Raw genomic sequence first — 15,177 nt, 5'->3', positions numbered from 1 at the left:
TTTAAGTTTATTTATTTATTTTATTTATTTTTATTTTCAGTTTTTTTCTTCAGACTCGAAAGGACGCTTTTACCCCTCATTTTAACGAACAAATTAACAGAGTTGGACGATAGAACCTAATTGCTACTGATTGTCTAATTAAAGGATTTCATTGCCTCAAAAATTAGTTCACGGACCCAATTGCAACTGGAGCCATAGTTCAAGGACGTCTACAGTAATTAACCCTTTACTGAATAAGCTAGGAAATTAATTCCATAGGATTCCTAGGAGAAAAAAGCAGACATTCAAAAACTGTGAGTTCGCCAGAATAATTTACCACGTCACAATGTCATCACACCGTCAAGAAAAAAGAAGAGAGTTACCAATTTGGCCTTCATTGCAAAAGCTGAAGTCAAACTTATAGACAGAAGTATCATAGAGGTGAGAAAAAGAGTCATTATTTCCTCCAAACAAGCCACAAGAAAGAAAGAGAAGAAAGAAAACCAAACATTTATTGAAAGTTGAGTTGTTCTTAAATAAGCACACATACAAGAAGAGTTGCCTTTGTTTGGCACACATTTGGACATCTCAAAAAATACATCACCCTAAGATTGCAGCTATTTCCTCTCAAATACTGCACAAAAGGACAAGGTTTTATGACACTAATATATATGAACCAACCCCCTTATTGAGAAGGGAACATAAATTATGAATCAAACTAACTTTATCTTCTCATGGGATTACAGACAGACCTGAATACAAATCCCCTTCCAACCCACAAAATCCATGTATTAAAGAATTAATGAACACTTTGCAAAACAATCAATGTGTCAGATCCAGTCCCTTTGTATCTACATGCAACCTCCCAGGATTGCTCTTTCTTCCCATCTCATCTTTTACCACAAGATTTATCCTTATAAATAGGACTGTTCGAAACAATTTTACCTTCGATTGAACAACATGGCGCATTTGAACTCGATCTCTTTTTGTTTGCCCAAACAGCTACTTTATAGAACTCACACCATCTAAACCTTCTGTACAAGTGGACCTTAGTCACAATCCAGCCCGCAAACTTCTAATACGATACCACCTTTTGATACAAATGGGTTGATTCGGACCCATAATAGAGAGAAGATCGATGCGAGAAGAATTGACCAGACCACAATGATTGTGGGGAGTCTCTCCTGTCTTCCCACCAAACCCTTTAGGAATGGGTAAAGATGGACAATGACCCATATGGCAAAGAACAACCTACCAAAGAGAGGACCCCATGAGTCGTAACCATTGTTGATGGCATCAGAAATCCCAACGACAACTCCAATAATGTTTATGATCAATAAGGTCATGGGAGGGATCAAAAGTGACGTCCACTTAAAGAGGTATAGATCAGAAAACTCTCCATCATCCGCTGCTTTAGATGTGACAGTGAAGTTTGTGTTAACTCCGCCCAAAACCTTGAGCAGACCCTGGATGAGTGCGAAAAAGTGTGATGACGCACCACCAATAACCCAGAACTGTTCATTCCTCCACCAGTCGTGTATGCCAACATGTCCCCACTGCATCTCAAGTATGCTAGTTGCAGCGATGGATAAAAAGAGAGCCATGAAAAGGATACTGGCATAGTTGCTAATCTGTTAATCAGAGAAAGCCAATATTACCTAAAAGCATTGCAACAGAAATAAATAAAGCAAGCACAGCATTCTCAATTTAGGCCTTACAAAAAATATATATTTCCTAAAAAGGGCCAGGGGAAATAAAGTTCTAACACACACACACACACACACATATATATATATATATATATATATATATATATATATATATATAGTCCAGACCAAAATAAAGGGGAAAATTACCTCAGGGACAATGAATTTCCCAGTAAGGAGACAGACAGCCGGCAAGGAACAGTAGGCAAGCAAGGGGATAGATGTCAAAGGATAGACAACTGAGTTTATATAAGAAAAGCGCTCCAACCATTTCAAACCACACCCATATCCATACCAAATTGGACAGTGCCTGCTCAATAATATTTCAACAGATCCCAACGCCCACCGAAGCACCTGGTGAAGCCGATCAGATAGGTTTATAGGAGCTGAACCCTTGAATGCAGGCCTTTTGGGCATGCAATACACAGATCGCCAGCCATGGCAATGCATCTTGAAGCCTGTTAGGATATCCTCTGTAACAGAGCCATATATCCACCCAACCTGGAACAGAAATAAGATTTAGAAAACAGAAAAATGCCAAGCTTCAAATCATATGAGCTTGAGTCATTCATAAGTCAAACTCCATAAATGGTGCAGCATACCTCCTTTCCCCATTCTGTTTTATCTTCATAGCCACAACTAATGACATGGATGGCTTCTTTCAAGAGCGATGCCGAACTTGTTCCCTTTGGAACTCCACCGTCTTCCATGAGTGTAGAAGCGATGAAAACTGGCGACTGTCCAAATTTTTTCTCAAATTTTATTTGAGGTATTAGGGATGACTTTTCATTGTCTATTCCTGTAATAAAGTTTCAGTAAAATCATAAACATCTGTGTTTAACACAACCAATCACTTGCAGAAATCAAATTAACAATCCACATTCACAAGTAGCCTGAGCAAGGAAATTCAAGATTGATCTGTAAGGGGGAAAACTAACTATACTATCCATTTGTAAAGCACCTCTTACCTTCAATTCCCTCCTGAATGTTTTCTAGTGCATGTATCTGCTTTGAAGCATCCTTGTTCTTTTTCTTTTTATCATTTGACTTTGCTTTTTTGTTCTTCTTTCTAGATCCACAACACCAGCAGCACCATTTTGGCAAACAATTACAAGTCTTCCCTGGTGGTTTCTTCTTGGTAGGAGCATCATATCCATACAGTGCCTGCCTTCGGAAGACACAACCAGTTCCAACATATATGGGTCCTTGGATACCATCTAAACCTTTCATATTGATCTGTATTCAAATTATGAAAGGAATTAGCTTCTCTCACAAAAAATCATGTTTTTGCAACTTCTCACCTACTCTTTGAATAAAATAAACAAACAAACAAGGTGCTTACATCAAAGAATACAACATTGCGATTTGAGTATCTATCGTGACGATCAATCCCATCAAATCGTTGAGGAAATTGTACGTAACAGATTTTCTTTCCTGATGTGGGGTCCATCATGAAGCACATTGCTTCACGAAGTGCTTTGCTGTTGTTTATATAGTGATCACAATCAACATTCAGTATGTATGGAGCATTTGAGATGATTGCCGACACCCGTACCTTGATTTATTAGCCAGCATGTAAATAAAAATTAGACAACTGAAAACCTAAACAAGTTCAGAGAGGAGAGAGGGAAAGAGAGGGAGAGGGAGAGACAGAGACAACAAGAGAGCTATACCAAAGAATTCATAGCTCCAGCTTTTTTGTGATGATCAAAACCTGGTCTCTTCTCACGGGACACATAAACCAGACGTGGTAATTCATTTCCTTCCACATCACGAACACCATTTTGCCCAAGGAAAACCTGCCCCAAAAACATAAAGATTAGAAATACTCAAAAAGGATTGGCTCTTCATCATGAATTGATTAAATGAACACCGCCTCACCTGAATCATTCCAGGATGATCCCTGACATTGTTCCCAGGCCATGGAGTCCCGTCCTGCATTGTCCAACCCTCCTCGGGAACTTTCTGTGCTGTGGCGACCAACCCATTTATCCTAACTTTGAACTCTTCATACTCTCTCTATGCCAACAAAATGACAACAGCAGATCAGAAACGTCATCATCCAGCACCAACCAAAAGTGTGTGTATCATTGCAAGGTTGTCACTATAATTTGAGCTTCTTTTTTTTTAATGAAAATCATCTTTTTCTTTTTTCTTTTTTTAACTAAAAGATGGTTATCAAAGAAGCTAAATGCCAGACCAGAAACATGTCAGACTGTAACACAAACAAATGAAGAAAGACGTGGTAAACCTTAATGGCTCGACGTTCCCTGACAAATGTCGGATCTACTTTGTCTCTCAAATAGTCAACTTTTTGTGCAAAGTACCACTCTGGGGCCCGGGGTTCAATACTGTACTTCTTGCAGAATGGAACCCACTTTCTTGCAAACTCAGATGTCTCTGAGAGGGCTTCAAAAGTGAGCATTGCAGCACCATCATCAGAGACATAGCATGCAACTTTGTCAACTGGATAATCTACAGAGAGGATGGACAGAACTGTGTTTGCTGTGATAAGTGGAGGTTCCTTAAGAGGATCAACAGTACTAACAAATACGTCTAGATCGGCCAACTCAGATGGCTTCCCTTCTTTCTCATACCTGAACCCAAAAAAAAAAATCACACTAGCTTAGAACAGATATTTCAAAAAGCCACATACAGAGAGAGAGAGAGAGAGAGAGAGAGAGGGTGGTTACCTGAGTGATAATCTATCAAGGTATGTTTCTCTCTCAATCGGATACCACTTAGGAAACTGATCCAATATCCACGACATGCCAAACCAAATTTCACATATTATAGATGTTAACCACAATCCATATGCGTTGTTAACTGGATGGAGAATTCTATAGTGGAAAAAGAGGCCAAGAATTGCAAGACGGAGTAAGATTATCATTCTGTATGGATTTATCTTGCTCGAAGGAATGGGTAACTTCCTCGAAAGCGGCTGCCTGCCTTCATCCATCCTGTAAAAAGAATTACAAAAATCAACTCTCTTTGGTTGAAACAAAATTACATCATTCTAAGTAGTGACACAGCTAAATTTTAAACTTGTGCCAAAATGGACAATAATATTGCACCATTTGGATTGTCCTTTAGCTTACACGGAGTATCTGTAGCCAGTACCCTGTATGTGTTTTCAGACTAATACATTAAGAAAGGAAAAGTTTAAACGTTATGGATAAATATTTTTCTTTTTCATTCATATAAACTGTCATTAAATTAAACGAATGTTTACCTTCTCTTTTAACAAGAACTGCAAAGTTTGAGTAACTAAAAATATACATAACCAATCTCTAACGCCTAGAGAATACAATTTCACACAATAAAATATAAACTATCATCTCTTTTTTTCTTCAAAGAATAATTCATATAATAATTTCGCATTTCAATTTAGAATAAAATAACATAATAGATCCAGGAATATAAGATTATTCTAAAGGAGCACCTACTTGGGTAAATCGGGATCATCCGGCTCATTTCCATTATTGTTTCCACCATCATTTCCTCCTTGGTGCTTCACCACCTGAAGTTTTTCATTTTGCTTCTTCTTCCAGTCCTCCATTCGCTCCTTCCATGCAACAGTTCCATAACCATATACAGCTAAGTCTTTCTTAGGATCCATTGGCCTGGGTGGAACTGCATCATCAACACCACAATCAGACTCTAAGAAAGATTAAGCAGTCTGAACAGCTACAAAAATTGAGGCAAATATTGAGGCAAATTTATTGAACTTACAGGACATAGAGGAATCAGTAGTCGGCATTGGATGAACCCGCTTTCCTCGACTCATAAATGGGGGAATAATAAGAGCGTGCTTATCAGAGGCAATCCCAACATCCTTCACCAAAAAACAACAATTATCAATTTATCAGACACAGATAAATTATAACCATCACTGTCAAGGAAAGAACATCAAATAGTTAAACTAACTCACCTCTTGGCCATAGGTCAGCAAAGGGATCTCGGAAGCAATGGAGGCAGAGTCAAATTCTGCTGGTGTGCTAATCCCTGAACCGTGGACGTGGGATCCCCGTCCGATATTAAGGCGAGCAGCCAGAACTGCCTCGGCAATGTGGTGAGGATCTCTCCTATCATTGCTTGAAATATCAAACTCATTCTCCAAATCATCAATATCATCCTCTTCTTCATCACCTTCAACTCTTGGACTCCCTAACAGAAAGTTGCAATTTCAGTATTCTTTCTTAAAAAAATTTATAACAAAAAATAAAAAATCACCAAAACCATGATTGATATGGGGAAGAGACTCACCTTTGAGGCGCTTGTATCTGGTTTTGCACTGAGGGCAGGCTTGATTGCCCTCTCTTCTTTCATACTCATAGCAAGATCTGCAAACAGGAAATGCACATTCATTGCAAGCAACAAATGGCTCCCCATCCACTGTTATCTCTATCTCATCCCCACAGATCTGGCAAATCTGCCCACTCAGTTCTTTGACAGATGTTACCTGCAATTCATTGGTACCATAGCAATATCAATCTCCGTCAGATCGAAGACTAAAATAATACCAAAAGCATCCGAAGAAGAGAAAGAAATCCTATAACACCCAACTGAATTGCTTGGAAAGGAAACTAGTTAATTTACTAGAAAACTACGAAATAAATTTTGCAGAAGCAAAGTTGAAGGCCTTATGCACCGGTTCATTGACCAGCTCTGAAAACCAAGAAAGAACAAGACACCAAATAAAAAAGTAATTTTACGGAAGCCGTTTCAAGAGAAACCAGACAGTACCACAACCAATGCACAGAACCCAGAAAGAGATTGTGACTGAGAAAAGTCAAATCTAATCCTGAACCAAAATTCAGTAACTGCAGCTTTAAATCTCAGTTGAAACCAGAGAGGAGGTAAAGGAAAACATAGAAGACAAATTTTGCTCATCAAGAGGTAAGGAACAGCATGAACAGAGTTGAAGAAAGAGAAGGAAAAATGTACCGTCTTTATTTCAAGATCTAACAAATTTAAGAGAGAGAGAAAGAGTCAATATGAGCAAATGGGTATCTTCCAAATGTAGACATAGGGTCGAGAAATGATTTCTGGGACAAAGAGTGAACAAAAGCAACAGATTTTGAAGGCTCTCAACATGTCCAGTATCAGAAATGGAGTTGAGAGGAAATGCAAAAAGCACAAGGGGAAGGGAGAAGAGACAAAGTAAAAGACTTACTCTTGAAACCTCATCAGCATTGATGAGAACAAACTCATTCCTGTTGTGAGAACCTGCAATAAGTCTTCCTTTGGTATCCATAGCACTCAGAACACACAGACTGAGCCTTGAAACTCAAAAGAGACCCACTTCACAAAACCACTTTCTCTGTCTTTCTCATCACTCAGAAACCACCAAAGAACACCACTTGACCTCCCTCTTCCTCTTCTCCTTCTTGTGTGTGTCTCTCTCTCTTTCTAGGTTGCTTAATTTAGTACACACTCTCAAAGGCATTACAAGAAACACCAACCCCACATTACACAATGAATAAAAAACACAGCTTTACAGACAGATAGGTAGAGGAGAGAGAGAGAGAGAGAGAAATAAAGAACGAGTGAATATAAAAAAGGGCGAAATTAAAATAAGAAAAAAATGAAAAAATGAAAAAAGAAAAATGTTTTGTTTGTGTGTAATGAATGATTCTTTTCTTGAGAGAGAGACCCAGTCCTCTAACAAATTGGCTGTCTGCAAAGAAAACTTGGTGCTTTCGATCTGTGACACAGGTTGCTGCCAAATTATATAGAGCAATAAAAAGAAAAAAAACTTTTGGTTTTAGAGAGAGAGAGAGAGAGAGATAGAGAGAGATGGAGAGAGAATCTAAAAGTGGGAGTTGAAATTTCAACACATAAACACAGAAGGGACGAGATAGGGACAGAGACAGAGGAGATCAATATATAATTTGGATCTAAAATATCACTGTAATCTAAATTAACCCCCAAAGCTAATTCTCAAAATAAGGGTTTTTGGGTAGGCCCCAGATTTTGATTATGGAAGCCAAAGGCAGCAGTCGTGGTGGTGGTGGTGGGGCGAAGGTGGTGCCCCACCGGAGTGTCGGTGGAGCTAGACCGTGGAGGGGGGAGAGGGGTACTTCCGTATTTTCAATACAGTGAAACAGAGAGAATTGTTGGGTTTTTTTTGGACGTACGTATGTAAGTGTCGGTGGCTCGAAATCGATGTCTTTCTCCTTCTCTTTCTATTTCTCTTCTCTCTCTCTCACGGTTTCTGTGTGGGGTCTGTTGCCAAATGAGAGAGAAAGTTTTGGAGTTTTAAAATTGTTCTTCAGAGGACAGAGAGAGAGAGAGTGTGAAGAAGAAGTTGATGAGTCTTTCTCTTCACCAAAAAGACAACACAACAAAACACAGTTCACAGTACGCTGATGAGTGTCACGTGTGACTCGTGCAACGTGTGACCGAAAGACTGGTAAAATATCGCGAGAAATTGAGCCTCATCTGTTTAGAAAAGGTTAGCAAGTGATGGCCATCTATTGCGTTGCTGTCTGCCCGCCATCCTTGAATTATTTTTTTCTCAATCAAGTTTTAGGTCATGTTTTTTTCATTTCAGTTAGAAAAATTTAAGGAGAAAAACTTTGGCCCAAACTAGGGAAAGTTTGAGAGCGGGCACTTACACGGTAACACCATCAAATTGATGAGCCGAACCAAACCAAACCGAAATATGACACACGACCATATGTACACATATATATATAAATGGTAATAACCTAACATTTATATAATAATCAAATTGATTAATAGTTAATTTTTGAATTTGGCAACATATATATCCATCTTATGTTTTGAATTCGGCAACATTACATGCATATATTTAACATTCATGTACCTATCTTCTTTATCTAACGTTCATATCTAGTTGTTGTCCATATGTCAACACTATAGTTTTTTCTTAATGATGTTAAAACTTTATGATTCTTTTTTTTATATATACAAAGCGATATCGGGGGAGGAAGGAATCAAACCTATGACCTACATGTGTAAACGCTCTTAACCAACTCAACTACAAGCCCCTTGCTAAACTTTATAATTCTTAATATATCTTATTTGTACTTATTGACAATCATGATCAAATATTGATGATAACATCGATAGTTTTCTCATCAACGAGTATTAGTATTATATATGATTCTTGTTAGTGGATAAACTTTGGTCTCTCAATGTTGGGTGGTATTGGTTCGTGTCTATTTGATCTATTTAACATAATTAAACTTATTTACTCTTTTAAATATTATTTTATCAATAATATTACTCATATACACTGTAAAAATTACGTTAATCTTGAAAATATTATTAGAAAATACAAATTAAATGTCTAAAATATAATTTAAATTAATAAAATTAAACATTTTAAATATGACGGGTCACAAATAGACACAACCCACTTATTAAACGGATTGACAAGTTAATCCAAAATTCAACCCCAGTAGTGGATTGAGTTTTACCCAAATTATTTAATCGTGCAAGTTTACCTCTTTATCAGTTTTGAATTATTTATCTGAATTGTGTCACAAATTACTACCCCTAATCTTAAGCCTGTGTGGGTTTATGAACTTGCATTGCAACAATGGAGAAGAAGAAAAAGTTACCGGAATGGCATCGTTTGATGTCTGTCAAAAGGTCCTTGATGTCCAATTAATTAAACTTTTTTTTTTGGCCAAATAATTAACTTTTATATTTACGACAATCAACTTATGATATAAGTTTTCATTTTTTTTTTTATCTAAACTATTAAATTTCCCATAAATTCTGAAAAGTCCTAAACTGCCCATAAAATTGAATAAATAATAGAATGATCAAGTTTAACCGACTGCAGTACATTTGATCTATGACTCAAAGTTTTATTCAGTAATAAATTAATTCTAACAAAGTTATTTTTTTAGTCACATCCTATGAAATCTAACTAGCCCCCTCTTTCTCAAAAAATACTCTATAATCATTTTCACTTTGAGGGGCTCATCCCTCCTCTCTTTTTCCCCTCTCACTTCTCCTATTTTCCTCCGTTTTCAAAGACTGAAGGTTTTCCCTATTTGTCTTCGTTTTGTAATGATTTTCCTTCACTCATCATAGGCGGATGCGTCTTGATGTCGGATCTCCACCTGCGTTTCAGTGTTGGATCTCTATCACCATCCTTTTTGCAGTTTCTTCATATTTGGAATAAGTTGTAGAAACTCTTTGGGTTTTCTATGTAGATTTCACCTCTCCTTTGTGAGAGTTTTATTTGTAGCATTATAGCTTTGTTTTTTTTATTTTTTTCAAGCTCTATCTACTTTTCATTCTTCTGAGTTTTCACTCCTAGTTTTGATGCATATGCAAGAGTTTCTTTGATCCTGCACAATCGTTAGTGAAGGAGCCCCAAATTGTCTTAATTTTGATGTTAGATCACTCCGTTATTGTAATGGCCCTTTGTGGCTAGTTTGTATTTGCCTTTTGTGGCTAGTGACTTTTTTAGCTAAATTATGAATGTAATCCCAGAATTTCTCAACCCAAAAAAAAAAAAAAAAGGTACATGAACAATGGGCTAAGTTACATTTTTTGATTCATGTAGTTTGATCTATTTTTCACTTTGGTTCCCATCATGTCAATTTTCGCAATTTTAGACATGTTTTTTTTTTTAGGTAGCAATCGAGTCTTATGAGTGTAATATTATTAAGAAAAATAACCAAAATAATAACGTTTTGGATTGAATGCAACAATTTTGAAGAGATATAAATGCTCTTACATGTGGTAATTGCATATTATCACATCGAATTTCATCTATTAATATGATAAACCTTTGGATCTGGACTTGGTTGCCATTATCAAATTGTCCCCAAAAAAAAAATGTAAAACGAAAATAAAAGCAAAAAGAGATATAAATAGGTTCACACAAATGCGAGCATAAAATCCCAATTAAATTCCTCACCTAAGAAACCAAGTGAGCAAGTAATGGCTGCGTATCAGCAGCATGTCAGCCTTTTCTAACCCGCAGAACGGAAATTAATGTCAGACATCCCCAAAATAATAATAACAACAATAATAATTGTAATAGGGTTGGTGGAAGCTTAATTCCATTTTTCATTTCTGTAAATTATTTGAAGGCAGGTCCATAGTCCATACCATTTTTTTACCCCCACATGACCATGATGGCTTTTCAATTATTTTTCTTCTGTTTCTGTACTTTATGTAAAGTACCCATTGATTAAGTAAAACTCTTAGGATGAATAAGTTAGTGTAGAAGCTTAATTGAGTTGTTACTTTTTTACCTGATATGCTCTCCCTTTCTTGAAAGTGCTTTGTGGTATACAAATATAAGATATTGTAACTACTATTTTGCTATGTTTTCCTTATGTTACTTTAGCAATCTAACATGTAATATGTTACGGTTTTTAAACTGTACATTTCGACTATTTATTATATAGTTTATTATTTGTGCATATAGTTTAATTGACTGTTTGTAAAATGTTTGGTGCATAGTTTATATCGAGAAATGTTGTTATTAGGAAATTCATCTTTTATGTATCAGCTAGGTCGCTATCAAAAAGAAAAAAGAAAATTTAGGTGTCTTGACTATACAAGTATATATAAAGGTATTGTCAATTGAATAAAAAAAAAAGTGCAGTAGTTAAGTAGTTGACATCCATATATGCCAAGGGGCAAGAGGATATGTAAAGTTCAAATAGACATATTCACTTTGTATTAAGCAATATGTCAAAGAGAAATCTGTTGGTATTGAGTCATAGTCATAATAGAAGATCCCAAATTATCACGTCTCAACTCTCTCATGTCATAACTTCCAAATAGGAAATAGCCACTTCCTTTGTCTCTTGCACTTCTCTAAATACATTGGAATATGGTTTTAACCAACTAAAATTAAATCTAAATAAAGACTATTCCCGATATTAGAAGAGGTACTATGAAGTTGAAATCCCGACTTCTCCATTAAGGAATGAAAAATGGCAACTTTGGTAGGTAGAATTTGACCATAAATGAGTCCATAACATGTGTTACATTTTGAAAATTATAAATAAAAACTTAAAAACTCATGTCATGTTTGAAAATTACATGTAACTCGCGTTGGAAGTCTCCACCCAAATTTTTGTCAAGATGAAGATGTAGAAAATAACAGTATCTTATATTCTGTAAATGAATAAAGTCCAGAGGGCGAGCCTAGAAAGAAAACACATCAGTTGGTGTCCAAAAATTACTATGAAAATATAACCATCTGCATATTTTAAGGTACCAGAATCTCTAACAATTAATGATACAGAGGTCCCTGCAGTTTATATAATGCGAAAAGGACTGAGGAACTAATGCTTCTGGAAATTCATATTAACTAAGTTGACAAAACGGACAGATCGATCGAAAATGTGGTTGAAAACAACCCCACTACTAATAATTATTTGGTCCAAAAACGGTGGTTGTGGTATTTGCTGGTATAGACGAAGAATAATATTCCATCAGCAATGAGAGAGAGAGAAAGAGAGAGAGAGAGAGAGAGAGAGAGAGAGAGAGAGAGAGATTCCAGTGGGCAAATATTTACAGATATTTCCAAAGCATGTGTACATGAAGGTGTCACATGTGCATAGTTTTTTTACTTCAAGGGAGGGCCAGAGGCTGTGATTCCATATGCATGCTTTGCTCCAAAAAAAAAATAAAGGAACAGGGCAAGTGGTCTCTGGATGCTTCTGCTACAGGTAGCCCCCCCTCCATTTATTTGATATTAATTGTCACCACCAAGCGTATCTGGGAAAAATATAGAAAAATAATACCAATTTGTTGCTCATTTATAGAAAAATATAGTACAAAAATAATAATAATAATATCAATTTATTTCCCATTTGATCTGATATATGTTGCTCAACAGAAACAGATTACACGACTTTTATAAAATTCAGAAACTTTTTTAAGATCCTGAAAGTGAAAGGCTGAGCCTCAATTATTTGAGCCAGCTGAGGCTACACAGAAACGTCCATATAAAAGCTATATATTATAAATAAATAAATAAATAAATATGATGAAGATTAATGACTACTAATGCTATGATCATTGGGGGTTGCCGACACTGGGCAGTGTTGGTTGTTAATTGCTAATTATATTTTGATTAAGATGTAATTATTTATGACCAAATGCTTTGCATGTAGCTATTTTAATCACAATATAGTATATAGTGTGTACTTGTCCTTTGCCTTACTTAAAGACTTGTTGAAAACGACAACTTCGGTTTTGGTAGCTTAAATGTCGTTCATGAGCACAAGTACATGATGGTGATGATGATGATGATATGGTTGAGCTAGCATGGCTTGATACAGCCTTTTTGGCTTTAAGCAGCCCTACATGTGTTGTCAAATGTCGTCACTACCAACTAATATCATCAAGGCCATTGTTGACATTCCCAGATTTGTTAGGTCTGTGTTCCCAACATTGCTTCTGTACAAGCCATGAGGCTAGCTACTATAGTCTTTCATTCATTTGCCAAAACTGATAACTTGGTTTGTGGCAAATTAATCGAAGTTTGATATGTGTGCATATACTTTCCTTTCAGTACTTTTATGAGTTATTTTTATATATGTAAATGAATGTGATTTGTAAATAAGATAAGAATGACTTATTGCCTGCAACAAGCCGAGCATTACTTGTGTGGGAGCATAAATTGTGAAGATATTTAAACCTCGTAATAGCTGAAAGTAGTATAGAAGAATCCCACTAAATACTTATTACATTCTTTTGACCTAAATGAAATTACCCAATTTTTAACTAAATGATGCGACAATTCATATGTACTTGTAATTACCAATGTTTAGCTGTTAATTTACCCATTCACTTGCTTCTTCAATTTACATTGTGCAATAGTTAAATTATTAATGGATAAACGTAAGTTAAGTGAATGCAATAAAGAAGTAATAGTGAATGCTTAGTACAAAAGAAAAGGGTAAAGGAAAAGGAGAAAAGGCAAAAGGGCAAAAGGGTTCAATAATTGTTGCCACGAAATTGAAATAGTTGATGGGACAGTGCTGCAATGGCTTTCTTTCGAGCAACTCAACTCAAAGCCTAATCTCGTCCAATTTGTCCCACACTCTTTTTTCCAGAGGTTCATGAGCAAAAACAACAGAGGCTTGGATGATTTCCACTTCAAGCGAAACGCATTGTTCATTCTATTTTGGGTAGTCATCAATTGGCATTATACATGCTGCATTTCTAAGTCATTTCGTTTTAGATACGCTGCTTCATGATCTCACCCAAGTCCAGCTAATGTTTTATATCAAGTCAAACAAATCATTTCTAACTCAAGGTTACGTGTTAAATAATAATTTGACTTATGATTTGAAAGTAATTAATCCTACTAACCCTAGGTAAAGCTGGATTAATTAGCCTTGCAAATTGCACCCCAATTTTGACTATTATAATCTAGAACACACAACCTTGCAAATTGCAATAGATTATGGGAGTTAGGAACATAAAATAATTAATTTACATTTTTTTTTTCTATTTTGCATTGGATTCTTAATTCTTTTCATCTTTTGTCGGTGGCCATCATTGGCTAATTAGTCGATCAAAACACGTGCCAAAAGCCAACTGGTAATCTACTGTTTCATCATTCATCAACCAATTAACAATTATAAAGTAAGAAGCCACATTTCGATAAAAGAGAACAAGTAAGAAGCCACATTCTATTTCACCTCAACTTACACTAATAACATAAAAATTTCCAGCCAAAAAGAAAACACCAAATTTGAGGGCCACATATTACAGGTGGGGTAAATGGGGATTTACATCAGTATGTAGAGAAATTATTATATGATACTGAAATATAACTGTGTTATAATTCCTCAAAATTGAAGTAGTAATGTTAAAAATTGGTATATTTATGTCTTAAAGGAAGTATGTAATGAATTTACTTATTGAAACAGGAATGCTTGGATGTAAGCTTGCTGACACACCCATTGAGATGAATCACGAGTTGTGTGAATATATGGACCCGTTGCCAACTAATAAGGAAGGTGTTGTTGGAAGGTTGATATATTTGACACACACAAGACCAGATATTACATATACTGTGAGTGTGGTTAGTCAATTTATACATTCACCCAGTGTTTCTCATAGGAATACAATTAATCAAATCTTAAGATACTTAAAGTCAGCCCTTAAAAAGAAAATTAATGTTCTCAAAGATATCAATGCCAAGTTATCCCAAGTAACCATACCCCCTCCTTCCGTACTACATTATAATTACTTTTGTACGATTATTATCTGGCACCTCCTGGCTGCAGATAAAATTTCCGAGAGAGGTAGGTTCATTCAACTAATTCATGATTGATTACTGCAATCGATAAACAAGGTTTGGTGACACTTAGAAGAAGAAGAGCTCCACGTCGAAATGGGGCCCACAAAGCCACACGTATGCGATGGACCCAACATGTTACAATAATAGTTGTTGGGGCCCGCTGCTACAGGAGAAACTTTCCGACTGGGTGATTAATACAGCTGGCTGGGTTCTTGCCTGTTCCTA

At 36.1% G+C, this 15,177-nt stretch overlaps 1 protein-coding gene across 1 annotated transcript; it reads right to left on the bottom strand.

Moving 5' to 3' along the window:
• Positions 1-470: 470 nt before the first annotated feature.
• LOC110744732 (cellulose synthase A catalytic subunit 2 [UDP-forming]) lies at positions 471-7,491 on the bottom strand. The gene is made up of 14 exons (XM_021944721.2): positions 6,862-7,491; positions 5,952-6,147; positions 5,617-5,852; positions 5,418-5,520; positions 5,132-5,318; positions 4,379-4,645; positions 3,937-4,282; positions 3,567-3,704; positions 3,359-3,484; positions 3,028-3,240; positions 2,654-2,921; positions 2,288-2,484; positions 1,836-2,186; positions 471-1,610 (listed from the first exon to the last, which is right to left on the bottom strand). Exons 1-14 carry the CDS (start codon positions 6,940-6,942, stop codon positions 1,029-1,031), a joined length of 3,291 nt encoding a protein of 1,096 aa, XP_021800413.1. The 5' UTR covers positions 6,943-7,491; the 3' UTR covers positions 471-1,028.
• Between the last annotated feature and the right edge of the window lie 7,686 nt (positions 7,492-15,177).

This window comes from Prunus avium, chromosome 8, assembly GCF_965620075.1.
Source record: "Prunus avium chromosome 8, drPruAviu1.hap1.1, whole genome shotgun sequence".
Classification (NCBI taxonomy): Eukaryota; Viridiplantae; Streptophyta; class Magnoliopsida; order Rosales; family Rosaceae; genus Prunus; species Prunus avium.
This window is presented reverse-complemented; position numbering and strand designations above follow the sequence as displayed.

What these genes read in the sequence shown, in the direction of transcription:
- LOC110744732 (XM_021944721.2), bottom strand. Translation starts at nt 6,942, where the DNA reads ATGGATACCAAAGGAAGACTTATTGCAGGTTCTCACAACAGGAATGAG. An exon ending in TGCTGACCTATGGCCAAGAG is followed by an intron (nt 5,521 to 5,616) that starts GTGAGTTAGTTT and finishes TTTTTGGTGAAG; the next exon opens with GATGTTGGGATTGCCTCTGA. An exon ending in AAACAGAATGGGGAAAGGAG is followed by an intron (nt 2,187 to 2,287) that starts GTATGCTGCACC and finishes TTTCTGTTCCAG; the next exon opens with GTTGGGTGGATATATGGCTC.